Here is a 27,943-nt window from a genome sequence, read left to right as displayed (position 1 = left end):
TTTAAACAAAATTCACATTTTATTTAGGTTGAAATAAACTATACAAAATTGATTTTCTTCACCAAAAATAACAGTAATATTTTCTGTATTATTCCTAGGTAAACCACAAAACACTTATTTTTGTAGGTTTTCCAGGTTTTGTTTAGAAATCAAGACGAGGCAGTAGATACAGTCATGGAAAAAGACAGAGGAAAACAGACAAATCAGTTGTCAGTATCCATGGCCTCTGATCCTGTCTTGACCATGAAACAGAGGTGTTCAACAAATACCTGCTAAAAAGCTTATGAAGATGTAGGCTCAACAAAGGAATGTAAACAGCAACAACCCAATGTGGACCGACAATGGCAGGCTAGCCCATTCAAACTCTAACTGTAACTTGTTCCTTTAAGTTCGTTTGATAAAGACAAAATCTACACTGAAATCCTTGCAAGCTCACATGTTTTCCATTCTCTCTCTCTCTCTAGCTGTCTGATAACTCCCTTAAATCTCCATTACAGATTTTTAACATACTTAACACTCCAGGTCACTCATGAGCTTCATTGTAACATTTTATGAAATATATTCCTTTCTCCCACACCTCTTCCAAATCTATTTCTTCTAAGAACTGATAACTCAATACCCGACAACTGGATCCAGTGATAATAAATGTTATGTCTAAAATGACTTAACTAAAACAATTCCAAAGTGCCATTAGCAGAGATCCCACAGAAATGTAATGTGGCACTTTCAACGCTATCTTCTGGAAGAACAGTTATGTCTCCAAAGCATAAGAGTTCAAACGGGGGCCATTTAAATAGGCAGATTATCAATGGCTAATGTACTCAATGAGAGGTCGACAGGTCAAGATATTCAGTGATTAAGTGGCCTACGTATACCTGACAGCTTTTCCGTAAGATGTTTTCAAATTTCTTACAGATTTTTCCAAATATCAAACATAAAAGAAAGCCTACTTTAAAAGTCTCCTAGGTATTTTCAATGGTTTCTGAGTTATCTGTAGGAAGCTCTGACTTAGTTGTATAGAGTTTGATATAGGTGTCCACCATTAAATCCAGATCATGTTTTATATCAAAATTTATGTTAAGCAAAGCCAAGTTACTTGACCTTTGGTCTGTCAAAGTGTTCCTCAGGTATGCTTTGAGACGCTTTCGCCCATTTTCATAGCGTTCATTCTCAACCTTCATCACAGGAAGAATGCATAGGACTTTCAGCAATGCGTAAACATTAGGAAAAAACTTGATGTCTGGCAGATGCAGGGCTTCATAAATGGTGGATGGAAGCTCTATATCTTTCCCTCTGTGTTTCCACTTGATTCTCCAACAATGCAGCTCAGCTGAGAGTGTGTCCGGGTTGGGTAAGTCACTCCTGTACATGTCAGCATGGTGCTCCTCCGATGTATTAAATTTGAGCTGTCCCATGACAGAGGGCACCAGAGACAAGCATTTAAGAGCTTTGAGGTGCTGTTCTGAGAATATATCTTTCAGTTCCTGAATAATGTGTTCCACTGTTGGGACACTTAGAGTTTCTTTATAGTAACTCTCGGAGGTTAGCTGAGATTCCAGGTTACCTTGCTGGGCTCTGCGGAACTTCCCAGGGAGCTTCATCTGAATATCAAGTTTAGTAGCCAAATTTGTGGCTTCTTCAAACCAAAATTCATGATAAACTTCGATATTTTCCATCACTTCATTCAGTGAATGCAGTACTGCAGTCAAGCTACTGGCTGCAAAGAAGACATCGGAGGTTTGCCCCTGGAGATTTTTCCCAAAGGCTCTTGTAAAAGATAGAACATTTTTAAGAACGACAATGGTAACGACGAAATCAAAATCTGTTACCGCACTACAGAGTACAAACGCTCGGCCAGCTATATAGTTATTCCATCTAATGTTTGTGTCACTATTTATACCATCTAAACATAAAACAAGTGCTTGTAGGAGGTCCACTAAAATTTCGAAAGCATCGTGCCTACCTGTCCACTGAGAATGGCAAATTTCCTTGAGTTCTTTACCCTTTTCCTCATTGTTCTGAAAGAGGACAGAAATGACATTGTCAAGCTCTAAAAGCAGTTGCGGAGATCGATGGAAGAAAGAACAGACTTCCTCAATGGTTCCTAATGCAACAGACACTCCCACAACAGGCACGGATTTTGCCAACCACATATTTAAGGCACAGGAAGAGCAAAGTGTGTAGACAGCTTGGGGATATTTCTCTAAAAGCCTAGAAGCAACAACTTTCATTTTGGAAGAAAATCCACTGGACACAATGTAAGCCTGGCCACGACAATACTCCATGTTCAATCCCCACTTCTCAGTTATCATGGTGTGAAATTTCACAGCCAAAATTTCTGCATCAGCTTCATAAGGCAAGAAGCCCACAAATTCCTCTCTCAGGTTATGAGACTCATCGACAAACCTCACCAGCACAGGCAAGTGCTCTTCTCCTGCTATGTCCACTACGTCGTCAGTGATGATGGAAAAGAAGTGGGAGTCTCTCACTTCCCTGAGGGTTTCCTCCCGAATGCAGCTCTCACAGATCTCTAGCATCTGCTTCTGCTGTGTTTTCGAGCAGAACAATGTGTTAACTGCTGTTGTCTCAAAGCGCTTTCTCAGAACCTCTTCACCAGAATTTATCCGGCACTCCAGGAGTGCTTGAAAGTTATCCGGGGTAAAGAGACCCTCTGGGAGTCCATCAGTTTCATGCCCATCCAGAGGGATGTTTTGTTTTCCCATTAGAATTAAAATTTCAAATAAAGATTTTAAGTATTCTTTGTTTTCTTTCTCTTCAAGGGTTAGAGGTAAAATGTCTTCATCCTGTTCTTCACCCCCTTCTTCTGCACTGGGGTTCTGAGCATTGCTGTTGTTTATTTCTTTATGTTTTTGTTCCTGTTCAGAAGTTTCATCAACTGGAAAACAAAGAATCAATTTTATAAACAGGCTCATGAGGAATGATACAAACAAAAAAAATCATGTTTTTGATTGGTTAAATATTTAAATTCAGGAGCTCATCCATTCAACATTCACAACGTACCTATTGGACCACAGACTAGGATACAGAGGTTAAAATAAGACACACTCTAGTGGAGACAAAAACTGTATACAGAGATTTTAATCCTACATGTAAATGTTATATATAAGAGAGGAACGATTTCTTACAAACTTAACAAGGCACGTCACATAAAACACGTCCAGACCAGTAACGGTCCGTGCCCTCAGGAAAAAGAGGAAGAGAACTAATATTTATTGAAGCACTGTGTTGGCATTTTATATGTATCACATTACTCCCTCTATAGGCAGGTGCTATCAATCCCGCTTGACAAATGAGGAAAGTAAATAATTGCCCAAGGTCACAGATGTAGTTAAAAGGATGAAGGTGAAATTCAAATCCAAACGTGTCTGGTTCCAAGGTCCATGCTAATGCAATTTCTATGAAATCATTAAGCTACACTTTAATATGGGAGATGAGAATTATATAAGCCAACATAACATAAGGTATATTGACGCAATTTTTAGGGCAAATAATAGACTACTAGAAGTATTAGCCAAATCTCTTTGTACGTGGATTGAAAAACTGAGCCTCTGAGGTTAGTGTCCTGCCCATAGTCATATACACAACCTTGCAAGTCCTAGACCCTGTGGTCCCCTCTAGGTTCATTTTCTAATCATCATAGGATATTAGAAGCTCTAACAACAAAATGAGTATAATTCTCCAAATCAGGCACCCTGTTTCAAGCTACTCTACTTCTGCGCAGAATACATCTCCCTCCTTTGCCTGACTCCCTCAGGACTACTGTCAGAATTAAATGAACTAAGTAAAGCACCTAAAGACTTAACATAAACAGTTATGTTAATAAAAATAATATTAATAATAGCACAGTAGGAGGAGGAGACCGAGAAGGAGGAATAATAGTAATAATAGACAAAAACAAAAACAACGACTAGTCCTCATCCTTTGGTGACACAGGTCAGGCATCAGCACCTGCAGAAAGGCTACTGTGACTCCTACTCTCTATTAGGCTAAGTGTCCTCAAAGCACTTTTCCTTAAACATTTATCAAGAACTTATGATGCACCACACATCGGGTGGACAAAGATTCTGCTCTTGTCCTTTACTGCTGCCTTTCCTTCCCTCCATGGGGACACTGTGTGCCTGCCACCCCACCACACACCAAGAGCACAGCTAGTAGGGAAGCGGCCAAGTACGTGGCACAGTAGCACTCAATCAAGAAACTAAACTAAGACTTCTGTCTCACAGACAATTCCAGACCACAGGAAAATGCCTACCACACTCTTACATCACTCTCACGGTAGGTTTTGGACATACAACATATTTATTTGTCCTTACCAGGTCAAGGCCTTTTTAAAAGGCATTCAGAAGTTCAGTCATTAACACTATCACTTACTTTTTTTCTGTTTCAGTGTCCTGATTTCATCTTCACTCTAAGTGACAAGAAAAAAGAAGAAAAAAAAAAAAAAACACCTTTAAGAAAACTGAACTCTAGCACATCACTGTAGACTCATAAGTAAAAAGCATACTGTGACTCAAATTTAATTCCTTCGAAAGCATAAATTCCTTACAATGAATACATTCTTCAAACATAGAAATGACAGAAAAACCAGAAAAATAATTTACTAATGATTCCAAGCTCATAATAAAATACTAGAGGAGACAGGGTGCCTGGGTGCTTCACTCCGTTAAGCATCCTACTCTTGATTTTGGCTCAAGTCATGCTCTCCGGGTTCGTGAGCCAGCTCCATGCTGAGAGCACGGATTCTCTCTCTCTCTGCCCTCCCCGCTTTCTCACCTTCTCAAAATAAATAAATAAACTTTATTAAGTTTTTTTAAAAACACTGAGGAGAAAGAATACATCGCTTAACTTACTTTATACTTAAATCAACTTAACTTTGGGTCACAAGTGTTTGAAAGCTAATAAAAGGCATGAAAGTACAGGATGGTGCTTGGCGTCAAATCCAAGGGGTCACAAATCATGTCCCCTCCAATTTGTTCCTGGGGGATGCCACGTAAGAGAGAGTTGCTGGATCCCAGAACCTAACACAAAAGCTGTGAGAATTCCCTGGGAAGCAGAAAGTAACATAGTACCAGTATGGAAGAGAAATGGATGCATACAGCATAGAGGGCCAAGTACATACAGGATTAAACCGAGGAAGAACTTTCCAGTTATGTCCTTTCTCTTCCTCTAACCCACTGCAATGCTTAAACCACAAACCACCCCATTACTATTCAGGAGCAGGCAAGGAGCACTACCAGTGACAGCTTGAGTTAGAAGGGTACCTGCTAGGCAGCACAGGAACATGATACTGATAACAAGAAACATCAGCAGGCTAGCCAATCTAGAACATTCCCTCCTTATCCCATGAGCTACAGTTACAAGGATGGCAAACCTATAAGAGTATGTCTGCATTAAGGTATTTGAGGTTCCCAAGGGGCAGAATATAGGGAAATGGTAGCTGGAGGATGGGAAGTGGCTGAGCTCCTCACTCCTGGTACGTAGGGCTAAGAAGAGAGCTGATGTGGAAAACTACAGTGGTGTGTCACCATTCATCTAGGAGACATCCCAGAAAAATAAATAAATAGAGGGAAAGAAATGTATGAAGAAATAAAAACTGAGGATTTCTCAGAACTTAAAGGTGTCAGTCTGGATAACTAAAAAACCATCTAGACACAGGTTAGCAAAATTAAAAATGTCAAATATAAAGAAAAAATACTAAAGACTTTGAGGGAGAAAAGCAAATCATCTAAAAAGTAACAAGAATTAGGCTAGCATCACACTTCAATAGAAATAACAAATGCAAAAACTAGAAAGAATCAATATCACACAGACTACATATATACTCCATGAATTATTAATAACTTAATATTACAAAATAAAAGCTACAAAATGGTTTTAAAAAATAAACCCATGCCTGGAAACTAAAAACAAAAATAACCCTATGTTAAAGGAACAGGGGAATTTACAAAACACTCCTGACTAATCAACAAAAGCACTACATGTCTATAATTATGGGATACAGCTAAAACACACTTAGACATGTACAACTGTGAATACATACAAATATGAGCTAAACATTCAAGAAGTCAGAAAAAGAGCCAAAAAATAAATCTCTCAAATCAAGATGAAACCAAATAAATCACAATGCAACAATCATTGATAATACTAACTGATTTCCTTGCAAACAATATTAAAATCATTTTAGGATCAGGGATGCCTGGGTGGTTCAGTCAGTTAGGCGTCCGACTTTGATTCAGGTCATGATCTTACAGTTCATGGGTTCGAGCCCGTGTCTGGCTCTGTGCTGACAGTTCAGAACCTGGAGCCTGCTTCGGATTCCGTGTCTCCCCCTGCCCCTCCCCTGCTAGTTCTCTCTCCCTCCCTCCGTCATTCTTGCTCTAAAAAACAAACATTAAAAAAATTTTTTTTAAATAATCTTAGGGTCAGAAAAACACAAGCGCTCCAAAATCCTATATGCAGTTCTTAAAAACAAATGAAATACAAGAGAAAACCAATAAATGAATCAAAATTGCAAACAAAATATTCCCTCACCCACCCCAAGCACTCTGATGGTTTTATGGTTTAACTTTCATGAGCAGAGAGTATATACCTTATACAAGTTTTTCCAGAAAATCTGAGAGAAAAGGAAAACTATCCAACTAATTTTATAAGGCTAATAGAACCCTGACATCATTAACTGGATAAGAGGAGTACAACGGAAGAAAATTACAGGACAATACTTATAAATGCAAAATCCTAAATAAAATATCAACCAACTAAATCAAACAAATGAAGAGAGATAATGCAATCAGTTAGGGTTCATCACAGGAATGCAAAGATGGTTCAACACCAGAAATCCATCAGCTATTCACTACATTAAAAAAACCTGAATTTTTCTACTCAATAGATGCAGTTAAAGCTTTTGGTAAGTTCAACAAGTTATGATAAAAATTCGGAATATGAGGACTAAAAGGGAATGAAAGGAATTTCCTTAACTTGATAAAAACAGTATCAGGGGCACCTGGGTGGCTCAGTCAGTTGAGTGTCAGACTCTTGATTTTGGCTGAGGTCATTATCCCAGTGTCATGGGATTGAGCCCTGTATTGGGTTCCATGTTGAGCAAAGAGACTGCTTAAGACTCTGCCCTTCTCCTCACTAACACACACTGTCTCAAATAAAAGAAACCCAAAAAACCCTCTTTAACAGTATCAGCAACAAACATCACACTTAATGCAACAAGGCAAGCATATCATCTGTGACATTACTGGGACTGTTCAACACAGCACTTCTCAGGATCCTGACTAAACAGTAACACAAGCAACAGAAAAAATTAAAATTATGAGGATTAGAGGAGGCAAATTTGTCCTTATTTGGAGATGATAAAATCAACTTCATAGAAAACTCCAAAGACTAGTAGGAATTAACCAAAATTAGTTCTTCAAAATTGCTGGAAACAATCTCAACCAGAATACATAACCTATACCAACAAAAACCATAATGTATTTAGGAAGTAATTTAAGGAATGTACACATTGTTCTCTTTTAAAAAACTGCAGCAAAAACCCTAAAGTTTTTTCAAATTTTTGACTTTCTGCACTCCTTAAAGTATGTTAATAGTGTATTCAAAGAACTAGTATTTAGTCTGGTCAATGGCTGCTGTTACCTGAAAGCTATTTTTTTCTGTTTATGGGTGGGACCAATTAATATTTTAAGATGTTAATCCAAAGCATTTGTGTTGAAAATCCCAATGCAATTTCTAGAAGAACTGGACGAAAGAATTCTCAAATTCATATGGCGGAATAAAGGTCCACAAGTAGCTAAGACAATTTTGAAAAAGAAGAGTTAAGAAACCACTGTATTTGCAAGTAAGATAAATTATAAAGCCATGGTAATAAAAGCAGTACATATGTGGTACTGTTGTGAACAGTGGTACATATGTGAACAAACACATTTTCCAATAAACAGAACAGAGCTCCCAGAAACACTGTGCATATATGGAAACTTGGTATATGACAGGGGTGGCACCTTAAAACCAGTGAAGGAAAGGACAGATTAACAGACCATATTGAGAAAACTGATTCTCTATAAGGAGAAAAATAAAATTAGATCTCTACTGAACACCATACATACAAAGCCCAAATGGATCAAAGATCTAAATATGAAAGGTAAACAAAGAAAAAATGAGGAAAATGAGATAAATGTTGTCTTAAAAAAGCACACAGTAGGTAGACTAAAATGACAAATATTAAATACATTAACATGAATACCAAAAAGAGGGGGAGAAAACGGGAATGGTAATAGTGGAAGGAAGAGAAAAAATAATAAACAAAATAAGGGTCTTGCTGGTGGCAATGATGGCAGAAAGTCATGGACTGAAGAGCCTTGATTAATTTAATTTTGTTCACCTAATATTAACAACAAGTGGTAGGTTTCAATTATTAGAACTAAAGGGTATCAAAGGAACATGAAAACATGCATAAATGATGCCATAAACAGAGATTTAAAAGCTTTTTCTAACCCTGTCAGTACTTAATAGTGACGGAACCATTATCTCTAGGTAAAAGTATCCATGTCTTAACTTTCATACTTTCCCTTTCTTTATCCCTTTGTCCTGAATTCTGGAAATATCCCTCAGTTCCACTTTCCTCACTACAAAAGAAAAGGTAGTGTTTTGTTTTGTTCCCAGGAAGGGAATGTGCTAGTGGCCTATAATTAACAGCACACTTTGGCCCAAGTCAATGAGTATCAACTGGCTAAATTTGAGAACAATTTTCCAATTTAAACACTAATCATCTTACATCCATCCTTCTTCAATAATAACCACAGCATTTATTTCCCATGTTACCTTCGGAAATAGTAACTTGGGTTCAATTTTAAGATGAATGCATCTATATTTGATTTCACAGTATTATGGGGGGGGGGTGGGAAAGCCAAAAGCACGTTTGACATACCAATTCTTTTATTCGTTTTCTGTGTCTACTATGTGGATTGTTCAAATGACTGGTAAGATCAAATATTGTTGGTATTGCATTATCTCGAAGAACTGTCCTATAAGGACTCTGAAAAAGAAAAATGTGTTAATTCAGAGACAGTCCTTAAGAATGTATTACACATAAAGAAAATGCTATGTTAATGACTTCCCCAGTACTCCTTCACCTCCAGCTCTAAAGTGTAGAGACTTGCAGAATGATGATGTCCGTCCAGATCAGGTATTATTTCTAACTCTTTTTGTTTTTGCCCTTCTGGCAATCTTACTATTTTAAATTAAGGAACGAAGTTCATGGTAAGCATAAAAAATAAAATATATTTGCATTTTGCATATATATTTCTAATTCATCCTCCCAGCTACTTCACTGTTTAGCTCTTCCATGAGCCCACCAAATCTACAGCAGGCACAAGAGTTTCTCAATCTATCCCTTTCTATGTTCTTAATTCTTCCCTACTTTCCCCGTGGTTCTATCCACTTTTCACTACTATTACTGAGAAGTATCAAGGTACGATGGACTGGTGGGACCCAGGAGACCTAGGAACTAGTCCAAATTCTACCAGTAACTCACTGTGAGATCCTAGCCAAATACTTTCCCTTTCTGGGCCTCAGTTGCCTCTTCTGAATAAATTTCTAGTGTTGAGCTAGACCATATTTCCCAAATTGAAATTATTCACATACTAATGATAACACTTGCATACCACCATCTGCACTCTCACATAATCCACTGACTTTTTAAGTCAGCATTGTCTTAAGCAATAAAAACTATAAAATAATGATTTTCATGAGCTATATTTTTAACACATATTGTGAAATTCCTAAAATAAAAACTGATTCATGTGCCACTTGAATTCATTTATACCATGATATATATAATCATATTTCTGCAAACACTAAACTAGGTATTTCTAAATTTCTAATTCTAATGTTCTTATCACTGAAGGATGACCATTCTCTATCCTAATTCCCGTTAACCTAATCCAACCTGGCTAGACGCTAGATGCATACTTAGATGTTGACAGTCTTCAGCAGCCAACCCAGAGGTCGGGTAGGGACAAGAATTTTATTAACAGGAAGAGTAACAGATAAATAACTGCATATGTTCACCCCAGCTAGTCAAAGAAACAATGTCTTTTAATTTCTTCACAGATCTGCACTGATAAAGACAAAATACTCTTCTTTTTAAAAAGCTTTCTTGGGCGCACCTGAGTGGCTCAGTCGGTTAAGTGTCCGACTCTTGATTTCGACTCAGGTCATGATCTCACAGTTCATGAGTTTGAGCCCTGGGTCAAGCTCTGTGCGGACAGTGCAGAGCCTGCTTGGGATTCTCTTTCTCCCTGCCTTTCCCCCCAAGCCCCTCACCTCTCTCAAAATAAATAAACTTTAAGAAAAATAAAAGAAATAAAAAGCTTTCTTGGGAGCAGCAATTATTTCAAAGCTGATTATTAAAGCATGTTCAAAGTATATGCCAAACAAAAATAACAACTCCTATCTATATTTTTTCATCCAGAGAAGGAAGATTAGGATGATATGAAGAAAAAATATATAACTAAAGGGAACACACTATCTCAAGTTTTATCTAAAGAGTTGTTAAACACATTTGGGAAGTATTTCTATTCAGATTCATTTTCTAGATCACCCCCATGCCTCATAAAAAACAAAAAGAAAATCTATTTCTCAATGCCACTCAGCTTCTAGTGCTGGGCCAATTATCCTGAGTCTATTAAGAAGTCTGAATCAGAGATTGATCAGTGACACAATCACTGAAGGGAGCAAAAACTATACTATACCCCAAACATCTCATCTTTCCCACTTAGCAAACATGTCACAACAGACACAAACATATACAGTCCACTCTTGATATCTTACCAATTATTAAATAAGGAGGGATAAAACATTCCTAATGAATTTCTTAAATTCACATCAATTTGCTACAAACCAAATTACAGACCGAAAAACAGAACATGAATTAAAAACATGTTACTTTTTAGAAATATTTATTTATAAGTACGCATTCCAAAAAGAGCTATTTTCAATTTATGTGCAGGATAGTTTTAACTCAGTATCAAGATTTAATCTTCAACTGCTGAATTAAGGTTTGAGCATAAAGCAGTGACCTTACTCTAGCATCAAGGATAGTATCTGGCTTCAGTGGAACTAGCCATGAATGTTTACTGATGAGACCTTCAATGCCAAACTAATGAAGTCAAAACTCTCAAACATTTAGATACAGATATCATGTGTAGAGACAACATTTTCTCGCATTTGCATTAATTTATTCAAGATTTAAGAATCTTGTGGAAATTTAAAAAGCAAAAATAGCTCATCTTTCTGTCCTATGCTCTGACTAAACAAGAATATGAGGAACTACAATTTTACATGTCTCACAACAATCTTATTGGAATTATGTAATTAAGAGACCATATTTATTATTAAATAAAAATGCATTATGGCTTGTGTATTTAAAATAATAATTTGGGATATTTTTACTTAATGTCAAGAACATAAAAGTAGTTTGCCTTTTAAACATACAAAATCCCCTATTTTGGTTGATCATTATTACCCTCTTAACAAAACAAGGCAAAAATATCCCTCAAATATTTGTGATTAAACTGTTGAACCGGAATTGGCTCACCTCCCAATGACTTCACAAGTATCTGCTTCAATTAATTTTGAGAAATAAAATAACCCAATCATTCTTTAGTTTTCTGAAGCCTCTGCAAAATGTATCTGAAAAAAATATCAAAATAAATTGCTGCATAACAATATATAGTGTATCTTCAAATCAAGTTTATGTCTATCCCAATATCTGAGATGATACATTAGTTACACCTAAATAAGAAGATATTATTTAACAAAACTATCTCCCTAGTTTAAGTGTTTCAAATCTGCTTCATTTCAATCAAATCTGCCCTGTTTGTCTAAGTCATAGCAATAACAGAATCACAGAGGGTTAAAAATCTTAGATTTCAGAAATTATCTGGTTTAATCTTCTTATTAGAATTCGGGACCCAGAAGGGAAAGTGACCTGGCCAAATTCACATAGTTAACAGAAGTAAGCTTGAGAGATCCAGGTTTGATACGAAATTGCAAATTATTGAAAGAAATTATTTTTCACATTAATTATACAATTTTCTTCTTGTTGTAACTTGCACATAAAAATTAAGGGTTGGTTCTACCAGTACATACAAAAACATGAAAACAAAGAGCTCCATTTCTTGATAAAGATTTCACTCATAAAAAAAGCTCTGGAGAATCTGCTCCAAATAAAAACACAAACTTTACCTTAAACAAACACTTTTATAATCATCTAAAATTTTCTTTAAAAAATTAAAAATAAAAAAATGAAATTTTCTGAAGGCTGCATAAGAAATGTAAAAAGGGCAACCTCTGTTGAGTAGTAATGGGGCATCAGAAACAGAGGGGTTAAAAAAAAATACCAGGCTTTTAAGAACAAATTAGATACTATTCAGCTCCAAATTTGTCTTCATCTTTAAAAAAAAAAAAAAAAAGTGGCAGGATATAAGAATACACTCCAACATTAACAGATACAGATTTACACTGCCAACCAGATACTGAGTGAATGAGAGAGAGAGAAAACAAAAAAAAACCCAAGCCCTTCTATTACTTACAGTTCTGCAGATCATAGAGGTCTCAAAGTGTTTGGCACATAATCGATAATGTTTATTTAGCTGATCAGGTGTTTTATCTTCTAAGTCTGCTCTCCTGCAATTCTCCACCCACTTCTGGCACCTATAAATAAAACCAAAATAAAACCAATTATGAAATATGAGCTCACCGTTTAAATTTCAGTATTCAGGGGCACCTGGGTGGCTCAGTCGGTTGAGCGTCCGACTTCAGCTCAGGTCATGATCTCATGATTCATGGGTTCGAGCCCCAAGTCAGGCTCTGTGCTGACAGCTCAAAGCCTGGAGCCTGCTGAGGATTCTGTGTCTCCCTCTCTCTCTTCCCCTCTCCTGCTCATGCTCTGTCTCTGTCTCTCTCAAAAATAAACATGAAAAAAAATCTTTTTTAAATAAATAAATAAATTTTAGTATTCAGTTATAAGACAAATAAATATTATGGACAATGGATTCCTGCTCCCTTCTACCTGCAGAACATGATGTAATTTGGAGAAGATGATTGAAAACAAAATGAGAGCTGGAAGAAATCTTAGAAATCATTTAATACATTCAATTATAGACAAGATTAAGAAATAACTTGCTCAGAGTCATGTACAAAATCAGCAGCAAAACTAGAACTTAAACCTGAGTCTTTCAATTCTCAGCACATCCTAGCACCAGAGAGGAATCAATTATCAGTAGTTCAAGCAAAAGTTGCACAACCATGAAATCAACAGCCTAACACACTCCCTCGGGACTTCAACTTAAATAAGGTTATGAAACAACAATGTCATTACAAAAAATTAGTAAATAGATGTTTTATAAATAATTACAGTTTCTTACAGGAGCATGACGCCTGTGTTAATTTGCCTTATTATGAACATAATTTATTAATAATCTACAATATGTACAGACTGTAAGATATGTAGATTGTAAACTCCAGGACTGCAGGGATTGTTCCTACACAATCTAGCACACAGAAGGTGTTGAAGATAATGAACAGACCAAGTCCATGCCCTCTTGGTACCTACATATCTGCAGAAAAACGAAAACAACAATGATGCATACTAAGCACTTGCTATGAGCCAGACACTGTTCTATGTCCTTTCCAAAAGGGGTACATTATCCCCCTTATGCAGATGAAGAAATGAAGACAGAAATATGAAGTAATTTGCTAAAGGTTACAACTAGATCTTTCTTTCCTTTATTTCTCAAGTTTCTAGGAATAAAAATTCTGTCACAAAGAGTCACAAATCTGAAAACACATTCATTTTATAATCACATCATAGTATATTATGTCTTAACATTACAGTTTACACCTACACACACACACACACACACACACACACACACACACTGACACTTAATTCCCTCCACTCTGAATATGTAAAACCATGGTGAAATGTTGATTATCTAACTGAAACTAAAACCACACCTAAATAGTATAGCTTCTCATTCAACCAAGTATTATTGCACAGCAATGATGCCTATGATGCCAATGATGCCTATGATGTCCATATTTTAATATTTTGCACAGTTGTGCAATATGATTTCATAAACTTTCATCTTTCAACGTCCAAATACTTAGTATAAAAACTGTCTTACTATAAAATAATTTGCCATACTGTTACAGCTGTTTTTTAATTCTTACATCTCTGAAGACCTTCCATACAGAATACTACTGTCTGTATGATCTCTGAACTAAGTTGAGACAGCTTTCCTATACCACAAGCACTCAGATTCAATCAAGAATAGATTGGGCAGAAAGCCCGATTAACTACATCTTGTCTTCCACATCAAATACCAAGAAGTAAATCTAGTATATGTGCTGCCAAAGTGAGCACACCAAGAAGTAAATCTAGTGAAAGATGTGCAAGACCTGTAACAAAAAAAAAAAAATGTTTTAAGTTTATTTATTTTGAGAGAGAGAGAGTGGGCACGAGTGGGAGGGGAGAGGCAGGAGAGAGAGAGAAATAAGGGGAGGGGAGGGGAGGGGAGGGGAGGGGAGGGGAGGGGAGGGGAGGGAAGAGGGAATCCCAAGCAGGCTCTGAGCTGTCAGAGCAGAGCCCAATGCAGAGCTTGAACTCACGAAACATGAGATCATGACCTGAGCCAAAACCAAAAGTGGGACGCTTAACCGACTGAGCCACCTAGATGCCCCTAAATGAAAAGATTTTTTAAATAACTTAAATGATAAATTCATGGATTAGTACACTGAATTCTAAATATATCAATCTTCCCTAAATTGATTTACTGATTCAATACAATCAAAATCCCAACAAGTTCTTTTGTGCATGTCTCTTTGAATGTGTGTGTGTGTGTGTGTGTGAGAGAGTGAGAGAGAGTGAGAGAGAGAGAGAGAGAGAGAGAGAGAGAGAGATGGCAATTCTAAAACTTTTTATACAGAAATTCAAAGGACTAAGAATAGTTAAGATAACTGTGAGAAAAAAAGTTGAAAGACTTACACTATCAGATATTAAGATTTATTATAAAGCTTAGTAAGACAGTGTGGTATTGGGACAAGGATAAAACAATGAAACAAAATGGAGAGCTACGGACACTTAAGACTAAGGTAGTACTGCACAGCAGCAAAGACAAAATTTTTTTGTTTTGTTTTGTTTTTACAACAAATAGCATTGAGTCAGGGCACCTGAGTGTCTCAGTTGGTTAAGTGTCCAACTCTTGATTTCAGCTGAGATCATGATCTCACAGTTTGTGAGATCCAGCCCCACATCAAGCTTCATGCTGACAACGTGGAGCCTGCTTGGGATTCTCTCTCCCTCTCTTTCTCAAAATAAACTTTAAAAAAATATTTAATAGTGCTGAGTAAATTCAATAGCCATATGAAAAAAATTAATCTGACCCCTACTTCTGTATCATATACACAAAAATAAATACCAAGTAGACTGTAGATCTAACTATGGAAGTAAAACAATAAGCTGCTAAAAGATAACACAGGAGACTATCTCCATTACCTTGGCCAAGACAAAGATAATTTAAAGAAGGCAACAGAAAGCACAAACTCTAAACCAAAAGATGAATTAATTTGGCTACTTTATTATTTTTTTAAATATTTATTTATTTATTTTTGAGAGAGAGAGAGAGCGAGCATAAGCAAGGGAGGGGCAAAGAGAGGGAGACATAGAATCTGAGGCAGGCTCCAAACTGTCAGCACAGAGCCCAATGCGGGGCCCAAACTCATGAACAGTGAGATCATGACCTGAGCCAGAGTCAGACACTTAACCGACTGAGCCACCTAGGCCTCCCTAATTTGTCTACTTTAAAGTTAATAACTTTTCTTCATTAAAAGAAGCCATTTAAGAGCGAAATGGCAACCTACAAAATGGAAGAAGGTATCTGTAATACGTATATCCAACAACAGACTCATATCCAAACTATATCTTTACAACTCCTGCAAATAAATTTGACAACCCAATATAAAAATGGGCAAGAAACTTGGAAAAGTAACTTACAATAAAAGGTTATCCAGATTGGGGTGCCTGGGTGGCTCAATTGCTTAAGTGACTGACTCTGGATTTCGGCTCAGGTTGTGATCTCACAGTTCATGGGTTCAAGCCCCGTATCAGGCTTTGAGCTGACAGCACGATGCCTGCTTCGGATTCTGTCTCCCTCTCTCTCTGCCCCTCCCTCGCCCCCCCAAATAAACAAACATTAAAAAAAGTTGGTTACCCAGATGGCCAATACACACGAAAAAAATGTTCATGGGAAAAAAAGGGCTCAATCTCATCAGGGAAATACTAATAAAAACCATTAACGAAATATTACTACATACCTGCAAAAATGACTACAATGCAAAAGAGATAATACCAAAGATTGATAAGAAAGTGAAAAAACTTTGCCTGTCAACAGTAAAGAGCATAAACTGTAGTATACTATTGTATACAGAATACTATTCAGCAATGAAAATGAATGAACTAGCTAGATCGCACAAACATAATGCTGAGCAAAATAAGCCAGGAGTACATGCCATGATTTCTTCTATATAAAGTTCAAGAATAGACAAAACTTGAGGTGCCTGGCTGGCTCAGTTGCAAGAGCATGTGACTCTTGTGAGTTCAAGCCCCATGTTGGGTATAGAGATTACATACATACATACATACATACATACATAAGAAAGAAATCAGATGCCATTTAAAAAAAAAAAAAAAAAAGAACAGGCAAAACTCACCTATGGTGATTATGCAGGAAAAAACTTAATATAGCAGGCCCAAGACTGCTACCTTCATAAAGGCCTGTTTGTAAGGATGGCCTTTTGGCTTGTGCCTGGAAATCTGGCTAACAAGCAGTTCCCTACACTGACAAAAACTTTCCCTAACTGATAAGGTGGCTCATTGTGCTTAGACTGTGCAAACAATATGATTCATACTGAACATCTGCCTTCCTTCTGGGAGTCTAGAATTTTAGTACGTGCTAGGCAGAGTGTGTCTATGTGACCAGATCCCAATAAAAACTTTAGGCACTGGATCTCTAATGGGTTTCTCTGGGTAGAAACATGTTCTATATCTCAAACATTACCTGGGTATTCATTTTATAAAAATTCATCAAATTCTGGGGCACCTGGGTGGCTCAGTCGGTTAAACTACCGACTTGATTTCGACTCAGGTCATGATCTCATGGTTCGTCAGTTTGAGCCCCGCATCAGGGCTGCACTGTCAGTGCAGAACCTGCTTGGGATCCTCTGTCTCCCTCTATCTCAAAAATAAACATTTAAAAAAATTCATCACGTTCCAGTCTACTAATTTTGCACTTTCTATATATGTCATATATCAATAAAAGATTCCTTCACTCTGTCCCTTATTGTTAGTAACCAACTAACCTAATTGTGTCAAGTCAGACAGTGACTCTGACTAGGGAGAGTGGGATAATGACTTAGAGAGCCTCAGAGGAGAGAGAATTTGGGATATTAGTTTTATATATACACATATATATACATATATATAGTTACATATAGATATATATAATTATATAGTTTATATATATAACTATATATATAATTATATATATAATATATTATTATATAATATATCTATTATATATATAATATAATTATATTATATTATATTATATATTATATATAATAGATATATTATATAATATATTATATATAGTTATATATATAATTATATATATAATATATTATTAATATTATATTATATTATATATATATAAATATATTATAAATAATAAATAATATTATATAAATATAAATATTTTATATATTTATATATAATATAAAATATATTATATATAAAATATTTTATAATATATATATTTATAATATATATATTTATACTATATATATAATATATATATAAATATATATTATATATATAATATATAAATATAGTATAAATATATTATAAATATTAATAAATATAATATAAATAATAAATAATATTATATTATATATTATATATAAATATATATTATATATCTATTATATATATATATAATATAATATATCTATAATATATAATATAATATATATAATATATATAGTTATATATATATAGATATATATACATATATGTAAATCTGGGTGAAAGTTTCATGGACATGTCACTCTGAAAATCCAATAAGCCACACACTTATGATTTGGTGATCATCTGTGTACATGTGTTTTACACCAATTATTGAAGTTTTTTTGACTACAATTTTTTTACATATATACATGTATGTACATGCATATGTTTGTGTATACACACAAACGTACACACACACACACACTCTAATATGCTTTTAGGCACATATATAATTATCTCTCAAATTTACCACTGTCTCCCATTCCCTAGATCTCTCTGTCGCTGTTCATGCACTCCAGACTCCATAGCCTTTTCCCTTAGCAGGTGAAGTGACTCTCCAAATCCATCTAACTTCCAAACTGGTCTTTTACCTTTCTCTACCTAACACCTTCTCCATGCTGAGAGTAAATGTTTTAAAGTTTTGGGGTTTGGGTTTTTTTTTTTTTTTTAAGTTTATTTTGAGAAACAGCATGAGTGGGGGAGGGGCAGAGAGAGAGAGAATCTCAAGCAGGCTCCACACTGTCAGCAAAGAGCCAGATGTGGGGTATGAATTCACAAATGGTGAGATCATGACCTGAGCTGAAATCAAGAGTCAGACACTTGGGGGCGCCTGGGTGGTTCAATCAGTTAAGCGTCTGACTTCGGCTCAGGGCATGATTTCATGGTTCATGGGTTCAAGCCCTGTATTGGGCTCTGGCTAGACAGCTCAGAGCCTGGAGCCTGCTTCGGATTCTGTCCCCCCCCTACCCCCCACCCCCCGCTCTCTCTGCCCCTCCCCTGCTCGCACTCTGTCTCTCTCTCTCAAAAACAAATAATAAACATTTTTAAAAATTAGAAAAAAAAAAGAGAGAGACACTTAACCAACTGAGCCCCAGGCAACCCTGCTGAGTAAACGTTTTAAAGAGCCAATTTCAGAATGTCTTTCCCGCTTAAGATCCTTTAGTGGCTTCTCATGACTCTTAGGATAAAGAAACAATTCCTTACCTGTCATAAGACCCTGAACAATTTGGACCTTGTCTACCTTTCAATCTTCTTATCGAACCACTCTTCTACTCTCTGCCTCTTTACATGCCTTACTTCAGTTCCATGAATGCACTGTGATTACTTCTAGGGTTGTTCCCCATGCTGTTTATTCACCCTAGTATCTTCTTGTCTTTTTTCACTTCCCTGGCTAAGGAAAGCCTATGCAAAGATCAGCCTTCAGATCTTATCTTAAAGATCATTTCTTTTCTTTTTTTTTTTTTTAATTTTTTTCAACGTTTTTTATTTATTTTTGGGACAGAGAGAGACAGAGCATGAACGGGGGAGGGGCAGAAAGAGAGGGAGACACAGAATCGGAAACAGGCTCCAGGCTCCGAGCCATCAGCCCAGAGCCTGACGCGGGGCTCGAACTCACGGACCGCGAGATCGTGACCTGGCTGAAGTCGGACGCTTAACCGACTGCGCCACCCAGGTGCCCCAAAGATCATTTCTTGAAGGAAACTCTTCTGATTCAGGTATGTATACATATGTGTATGAGTATGTACACACACACACAAACAGAGAAGACTCCTCTTCCTCTCTGTATATGGTCTCTCAACATCCTGTATTTAACCTACTATATTACCATGAGCATAAACACGCCTTAGTATATCCCATCTAAATAATTCTTAACTTGTATCCTCTACATAGCAAAACTAGAGCCCATTTTCACTGTATCTCACATTCTTTCCTCAATCAATTCCAAGGAGGCTTCTGCTTTATCCCTTTTCCATTGAAACTGCTCAAGATTATGAATGACTTCCACCCTGCCAAATCCAATGGTCACTTTCTATCTTCATCTTAATCACCTTTTCAGTACTATTCAGCCTTTTTTTTTTTTTATTTTCCCTTTGATAGTTCTCTACTAATGCAGCATTTCCAAAAACATATTTCAAGGAACACTAGTCAACTGTTTCATTAAAATTTAAAAAGTTTTGGGGTACCTGGGTGCCTTAGTTGGTTGAGTGACCAATACTTGGTTTCAGCTCAGGTCATGATCTTATGGTTCTTAAGTTCAAGCCACGCACTGGGCTCTACTCCACAGTGCCTGCTTGGAATTCTCTCTCTCCCCCTCCCCCACTCATGCTATCTCTTAAAATAAACTTAAAAAGAAAAAAAGAAGAAAGAAAGAACTGCATTTTCCAAAACAAACAAAAAACATTTAGCCAAAAGAATGGCATTGTTTTCCATCTCTGCAAATCTTCTTAATGTCTCTTAATCTGTTGTCACATGTGGTTTTGGCTGAAGTATATGAAGAAATTCTGGCCTCACACTGCTATGCAGTTAAAAAAGGTAATTAAAATGTTCCTCCCTTACCCATATTACTGTGAATGTTCTTTGATACTACACCAAAACTCCACAAGTGGTGGTTTCTTAAAGATGAGTTGCGGGGCGCCTGGGTGGCGCAGTCGGTTAAGCGTCCGACTTCAGCCAGGTCACGATCTCGCGGTCCGTGAGTTCGAGCCCCGCGTCAGGCTCTGGGCTGATGGCTCGGAGCCTGGAGCCTGTTTCCGATTCTGTGTCTCCCTCTCTCTTTCTGCCCCTCCCCCGTTCATGCTCTGTCTCTCTCTGTCCCAAAAATAAATAAAAAACGTTGAAAGATGAGTTGCAATGTGGAATCTGAAACCAGACCAATGAGCTTTCTCACTCTATTACACTGAAATCCATCTTGGTGTATCTTACACTTTGACTAGAGCTTTTATCTGTGCATGTCTTTGTAAAATCACAAATTGGTCAATTTGGAAAATACCAGTTCAGCGAGTTATGCAAACGACCACTATACAATTTATTTTAAAAGTCACATTTATCAATGTCACCACTCATCTCATTAGAAAAGCTTTAGAGAGTTGTCAAGCTCAAAGTGGTGCCTATGAATTCTCCAAAATTGTCATTTCTGCTTGAATTTCAATTGTTTCCCTTGAAGTGGCAGGCTTATCTCACTCATTTCCAAGAAAGGGCCTACAAACATTGGCATTTATATAATCATACTTAGAAAACACAACATACAACTTACTGAGCAATGACGTTACTATGTTATGTAGCCCCTCAGAAACCCCACTGCACACTCCTGAAAGAATGAGCAAGAAAAAGGCAAATAACATCAGTGTCATTATGAAATAGTTTTTTACTTTGTGGCACTCCTTCATGAGTGCCCAAAAAAACCACTCTTCTACATTTTACAAGGCAGAGTATATCAACTCTCAATTAACTTTGATTAAATTGCCATAAAAACCTTGGAAGACCTCACCACCTCAGGGGTGAGTTAGAGCTAATTGGCTGAGAAGCAAAAAGAGGGCTTCAATTGTTCAGCTCACTGTAACAGAAGCATTTCATTAGCTCTCCTTGTACCTTCACCTAGTCTGGGGATGAGCCCCACTATGAGCTGCCCCCAGGTTCCTGCCAAGCCTTGGCATTAGTCAAGCCATCGTGGGGCAATCCAGATTTAGGCAGTTTAAAAAATTTTTAACTTTAGGGGAGCCTGGGTGGCTCAGTTGATTACGCGTCCGATTTCAGGTCAGGTCATGATCTCGTGGTTCATGGGTTCCAGCCCCGTGTTGGGGTCTGTGCTGACAGCTCAGAGCCTGGAGCCTACTTTGGACTCTGTGTCTCTCTCTCTGTCCCCCCTCTGCTCACGCTCTGTCTCTCTCTCAAAATAAATAAACATTAAAAAAAAAAAGGTTTTGATATGGCACAAAAACAGACACTCAGATCAATGGAACAGAATAGAGAACCCAGAAATGGACCCAAAAACATATGGCCAACTAATCTTTAACAAAGCAGGAAAGAATACCCAATGGAATAAAGACAGTCTCTTCAGCAAGAGGTGCTGGGAAAACTGAACAGCGACATGCAGAGGAATGAGCCTGGACCACTTTCTTATACCATACACAAAAATAAACTCAAAATGGATGAAAGACCTAAATATAAGACAGGAAGCCATCAAAATCCTTGAGGAGAAAGCAGGCAAAAACCTCTTTGATCTTGACCACAGCAACTTCTTACTCAACACGTCTCTGGAGGCAAGGGAAACAAAAGCAAAAATGAACTACTGGGACCTCATCAAAATAAAAATCTTCTGCACAGTGAAGGAAACAATCAGCAAAACTAAAAGGCAACCGACAGAATGGGAGAAGATATTTGCAAACGACGTATCAGATAAAGGGTTAGTATCCAAAGTCTATAAAGAACTTATCAAACTCAACACCCAAAAAAACAAATTATCCAGTGAAGAAATGGGCACAAGACATGCATAGACACTTCTCCAAAGAAGACATCCAGATGGCCAACCGACACATGAAAAAATACTCCACATCATTCATCATCAGGGAAATACAAATCAAAACCACAATGAGATACCACCTCACACCTGTCAGAATGGCTAACATTACCAACTCAGGCAACAACAGATGTTGGCGAGGATGCAGAGAAAGAGGATCTCTTTTGCTGCTGGTGGGAATGCAAGCTAGTGCAGCCATTCTGGAAAACAGTATGAAGGTTCCTCAAAAAATTAAAAATAGAACTACCCTACGACCCAGCAATTGCATTACCAGGTATTTATCCAAGGGATACAGGTTTGCTCTTTCGAAGGGGCACATGCACCCCCATGTTTATAGCAGCACTATCAACAATAGCCAAAGTATGGAAAGAGTCCAAATGTCCAACGATGGATGAATGGATAAAGAAGACACGATATATATATATATATATATATATACACACACACACACACACACACACACACATATATATATATATACACACACACATATACACATACACACACACAATGGAGTATTACTTGGCAATCAAAAAGAATGAAATCTTACCATTTGCAACTACATGGTTGGAACTAGGGGGTATTATGTTAAATGAAATTAGAGAAAGGCAGATATCATATGACTTCACTCATGTGAGGACTTTAAGACACAACAGATGAACATAAGGGAATGGAAGCAAAACTAATATAAAAACAGGGAGGGGGACAAAACATAAGAGACTCTTAAATATGGAGAACAAACAGAGGGTTACTGAAGAGTTGTGGGAGGGGGGATGGGCTAAATGGGTAAGGGGCATTAAGGAATCTACTCCTGAAATCACTGTTGCACTATATGCTAACTAATATGGATGTAAATTTAAAAAAATAAAATAACTTTTTGATAAATAAATAAAATTTTAACTTTAATTTTAAATAATTTATGCTCTCCGTACCACCTGCCTAAGGTGAGTTGATTCAATTATTTTATAGTTAAAAAAAAAATGCATAAGTAATGTGGATAAAAGGTACAGCATAGGAAATATAGTCAATGGTATTAGAACAGCACTGCAGGGTGACAGACGGTAGCTACAGCTGTGGGACCACAGTGTAATGTACAGACTTGTTGAATCACTAGGTTGTACACCTGAAACTAATGTTCAACACTGTGTCAACTATTAAAAAAAACTAAAATAAACAAATAAAAAGCACATTAATGCCACTTTTTCTAAACCAATAAAAGGTACTATATTTTGAAATTCCACATTGTGCCCTTTATTAACTACACTTTTGAATTTTAAATTACTTCAAATAGCTGTTTATAAGAGTGTCCGTGGAATTTATAAATATAACAAATGGCAAACGGGCACCTGGCTGGCTCAGTCAGTGGAGCATGTGACTCTCGATCTCAGGGTTTTGAGTTTGAACCCCATGTTGGGTGTAGAGACTACTTAAAATAAAATCTTTTAAAAATAATAATAAAATAAAAAATAACAAAGTAACAAAAATAACAAATGGGAAATGTACTATTTAATAGCATTAAATATATTTATCTTTATTGTTAGTTAACAATATTAACTTTTCAAGAATAGGTTAGCAATGTCACCTTTTATCAACCTTCTCTGACTCATTTACAGGAAAAAAACTAATTATAAATAACCCTAAAAATACTGTTGGTAATTTAATACACACCTCTGAAAACTACTTCTTTATTATAATTAACTCTGGGCACAGTAAAAAAGAAACTGTCAAATACAGAAGAATTTGAAATCCTTAGTATGGGAAGACTTGGTTTAGATAAAAAGTTAGGATCTTGATGACATTATGTCCACTAAAATAAGCCAGATATAGAGAACAATTATATGATTCCATTTCCATGAAGTACACAGAACACACAAGGACTGAAAATGGGATGAATGGGGGGGTGGGGAAGGGAGAGGAAAGGAGTTATTGCTTAACAGTTACAGATTTTGCTTGGAGTAATGGAGAAAGCTTTGGAAATAGATAGTACTTGCACAACACTGTGAATGTAATTACACATTACATTCATGTGTACACATGTAATATACATGTAATATACATGTATACATGTAATACATGTACACATGTAATATACATGTAATATACATGTATACATGTAATACATGTAATTACATGTATACATGTAATACAAATACACATGTAATATACTGAATTATACACTTAAAATGGCAAATTTTATGTTATGTATTTTACCAAATGTTTAAAAATTAATAATGTAATATATACTGAATAATATGTAATATGCATTAAAATATGTATATTAAGAGTGCATTTAATATACATTTTAAATGGGTGGTATATGCATTATTATTATCTCAATAAAGATGTTAAAAGAGTTAAGAAAAGTTCATAATTTGGTCTTGAAATATTTAAAGGGCTCTGACACGGAAAAGGGCACAGAGTTGCTCAGTGTGACCCTGGGAATAAAACCAGATCTCCAAAGCATAAATTATAGGGAGGCATGTTTCCACTCAATACAAGGAAGAAACAAGAGCCAAAGCTTTACAAAATCTATTTTTTAAAAAAATTTAACATTTTATTTATTTTTGAGAGAGAGAGAGAGAGAGAGAGAGAGAGAGAGAGGGAGGGAGACAGAGCACAAGTGTGTGTGTGTGGGGAGGGAGGGAGAGAGAGAGAGAGAGAGAGAGAGACAGACAGACAGACAGACACAGAAACCGAAGCAGGCTCCAGGCTCTGAGCTGTCAGCACAGAGCCCAACGCGGGGCTCAAACTCAAAAACTGTGAGATCTTGACCTGAGCCGAAGTCAGACGCTTAACCGACTGAGTCACCCAGGGGCCCCTTACAACATCTTAAATGTCCCTTCACAAAGCAAAGAGTCACTGGAGGTGTTTCAACAAAGACCCCCCTGTTCAGGCACGCACAGGGCCCCTAAAGGGTCCATAAATACCTTGATAGTGGAATGCAAAATTGTGTCTATGTCTTTTCTCCAGTAGTCTTTACCTTAGATTCTCAAAGGGGACCAATGGCACTAGATCTAAAAACTCCTTCTAAATTTGAGACTGTACACCCCTATACTCCCAAGGAGTGTAATGAAAAGAGCATTCTCTATAGTATATGGATACAAAAGATCTATGGTTCAGAATCAACTAGTGGCGCCCTCATTATGCAAATGAAATAAACTCTCAGGAATGCCCTTGGGCTACAATTTGGGTAAAAGGAAGATAATGCTTAATGGGGTAAGGCCAGTCAGATTCGGATGCTCCTCTTCTCTGCTCCCATAAAACCCAACAGCTATTCCTCACTCTTTTGAGCTAGTTTTCCTCACCTGCCTGAACTTTAAATACCAGGAATGCCCCAAGGCTCAATCCTCAGACCTACTCCTTTACTAACCCCGTAGCATGGCTTTAAATACCCTCTATAAACTCAGAACAACCCATATTTACAATCTCTAGTCTGGAAGTCTCTAAATTCCAGACTATCTTTTTATGGTTTTAGCTCTAAAATATTTAGGTTACTGATCTAAATATGGGCCATTCTGAGTTCGTTTCTGGATACGGTATGAAGAAAAACATCTATTCCTGCACATCAATCAAGCTTCTCAAACTTCACACGTCCCAAACCAACTTTTAATATGCCTCCTCCAAAGCTGCTCCTCCCAGTCTTCCACAGCTCAGTAAATGCTCAGGTTAAAAAAAGGAGTCATTCTTCCCCTTTTCTCTTACAACCTCCATCTAAACCATTTAACAAATCCTGTTGGCTTCACCTTCAAAATGTATCTCAAATACAACAGCTTACCACCTTCTCCTCTACTAACCTGGATTACTGCAATTGCCTTTAGCTGGTCTTCCTGCTCTCGCCTTTGCTTCCCTACAACCTATTTAACAAGTAGCCAGCCATCCTGTTTCAAGTAGTCTCTCTGCTCTAAACCCTTGGATGACTTCCTGTCACAGAATAAATGCCATAGTGCTTTACATGGCCTACAATGGCCTACACAATTTGCCCCCACTATACAAATGCATACAGTTTTTGGTCTCATTTTTTCCCTTCTCCCTCCTTCCTTAAACCAGCTCTACTGTCCATGTACTTCTGGCTGTACCTGTAACATGCATGCCCTGACTTCGCATTTACCGTTTCCACAGACTAGAAAGCTCTTCCCCTAGGTATCTGTATGGTTGGCCTGCTCACCTACTTCTAGTCTTTGCTCAAATTCTCCTTCTTAGTGAGACCTTCTTTGACCACCCTATTTAAAATAGCAATTGTGTCTCCCCTGCTACTCATTTCTCATCCCCCCCCATTTGCCTTTTCTCCATAGTATTTATCACCATATAACATACTGTATTTACATATTTATTTGTCTATTTTCCTGCTAGAATGTAAACTTCATGAGAGCAGGGGCTTTGATTTGTTCATCTGTATACTCCCAATGCTCAGACCAATGCCTAGCACACAGGAGGCCTTCAATAAATATTTGTGGAATAAACAGGGTGCTATATTATAATCGCCTTCTTCCGTATGTCTCCTTAACAGACTGTGAGCTTCCTGCAGGCAGCAACACTGTCTCATCCACATCTGAATTTCCAGCACCTAACACTAGTGCTCGGCACATAGTAAGTACTGGTTTGAAATGAACGAATGAACAAGAAGAGGCCAGAGAAAATTCTTCCGACTATCACAGTCCCTACTCTATCACTCTTTAAACGGACACCAGAACGTGTGGGTTAACTCAAGGAAGAGGTTTCAATACCAATTCCCACGCCTGTGGGCGTATCCCCCCACTCTACCCTCCGTTATCCCCATTATTAACCAAGTGAGACAATGAGTAACGGTCAGAGCCAGAATTTGAACCGTGAACAAGCCCGATGGAGGAAGTAACTGTGACTTGAGATCAAAGAAGGTGACCGGACTCTAAAAAGAAACACTGTCCCGGGGTGGTGGCAAGAAGAAGGAAGGGCCCTGGGGTGACCACAACCACAGAATCCAAGTCCCTCTTTTGACAGCTGAGGAAACTAAAGCCTAGAGAGGAAAGCGACCTGCCCGAGGTCACCCAGCAAGCTAACCAGGGCGAGAACCCAGCTCATCCCGCCCGCGCGCCGCCCCAGTTGCCTCTGGGTTCGGGTGGTGCCCTCGGCGCCGAGCCCCCGCTGGCGCACGTGCTCCGAGGTCCCCGGGCGCTCGCCGGCCGGCTGCTCCAGGCCCGTTCCCCACCTGGGACCGAGGCTGGGGTCGACGACCCGTGGCCCACTCCCCACGCAGCCCCGGAGCCGGCGGTTGGCAGTGCGCACCGCAGAGGTGGGCCCGGGCTGCCGGCTCGGCGCCCGCCGCTTACCTGGCCGGATCCCGCGGGAACCTGAAGAAGGCCAGGTCCGACTGCGTGCTCTTCCTCGTACAGTTGGGGGCAGCGCAGAAGTTCGGCATCGTCGCCCACCCGCCGGCCGGCCCAGCCCTCCCCTCCCCGCCTCCTCAGGGCAGCCCGCCCGCCCGTCGGGGCCGGGGAGGGGAGCCAGGCCGGCCGGCC

At 37.8% G+C, this 27,943-nt stretch overlaps 1 protein-coding gene across 2 annotated transcripts; it reads right to left on the bottom strand.

The window, feature by feature from the left end:
- Nucleotides 1-27,891, bottom strand: THAP12 (THAP domain containing 12). Of its 2 annotated transcripts, none has more exons than XM_042905617.1 (5): nt 27,755-27,891; nt 12,618-12,738; nt 8,951-9,058; nt 4,393-4,429; nt 1-2,896 (listed from the first exon to the last, which is right to left on the bottom strand). In XM_042905617.1, the coding sequence occupies exons 1-5, from the start codon at nt 27,841-27,843 to the stop codon at nt 963-965; spliced, it is 2,289 nt and encodes a 762-aa protein (XP_042761551.1). In that variant the 5' UTR covers nt 27,844-27,891; the 3' UTR covers nt 1-962. The 2 variants fall into 2 exon arrangements, with proteins under 2 accessions (XP_042761551.1, XP_042761552.1); XM_042905618.1 differs by lacking the exon at nt 27,755-27,891 and adding an exon at nt 21,186-21,237.
- Between the last annotated feature and the right edge of the window lie 52 nt (nt 27,892-27,943).

This window comes from Panthera leo, chromosome D1, assembly GCF_018350215.1.
Source record: "Panthera leo isolate Ple1 chromosome D1, P.leo_Ple1_pat1.1, whole genome shotgun sequence".
Classification (NCBI taxonomy): domain Eukaryota; kingdom Metazoa; phylum Chordata; class Mammalia; order Carnivora; family Felidae; genus Panthera; species Panthera leo.
Note: the sequence above shows the minus strand (reverse complement) of the source record. Positions and strands in the feature narration are given on the sequence as shown.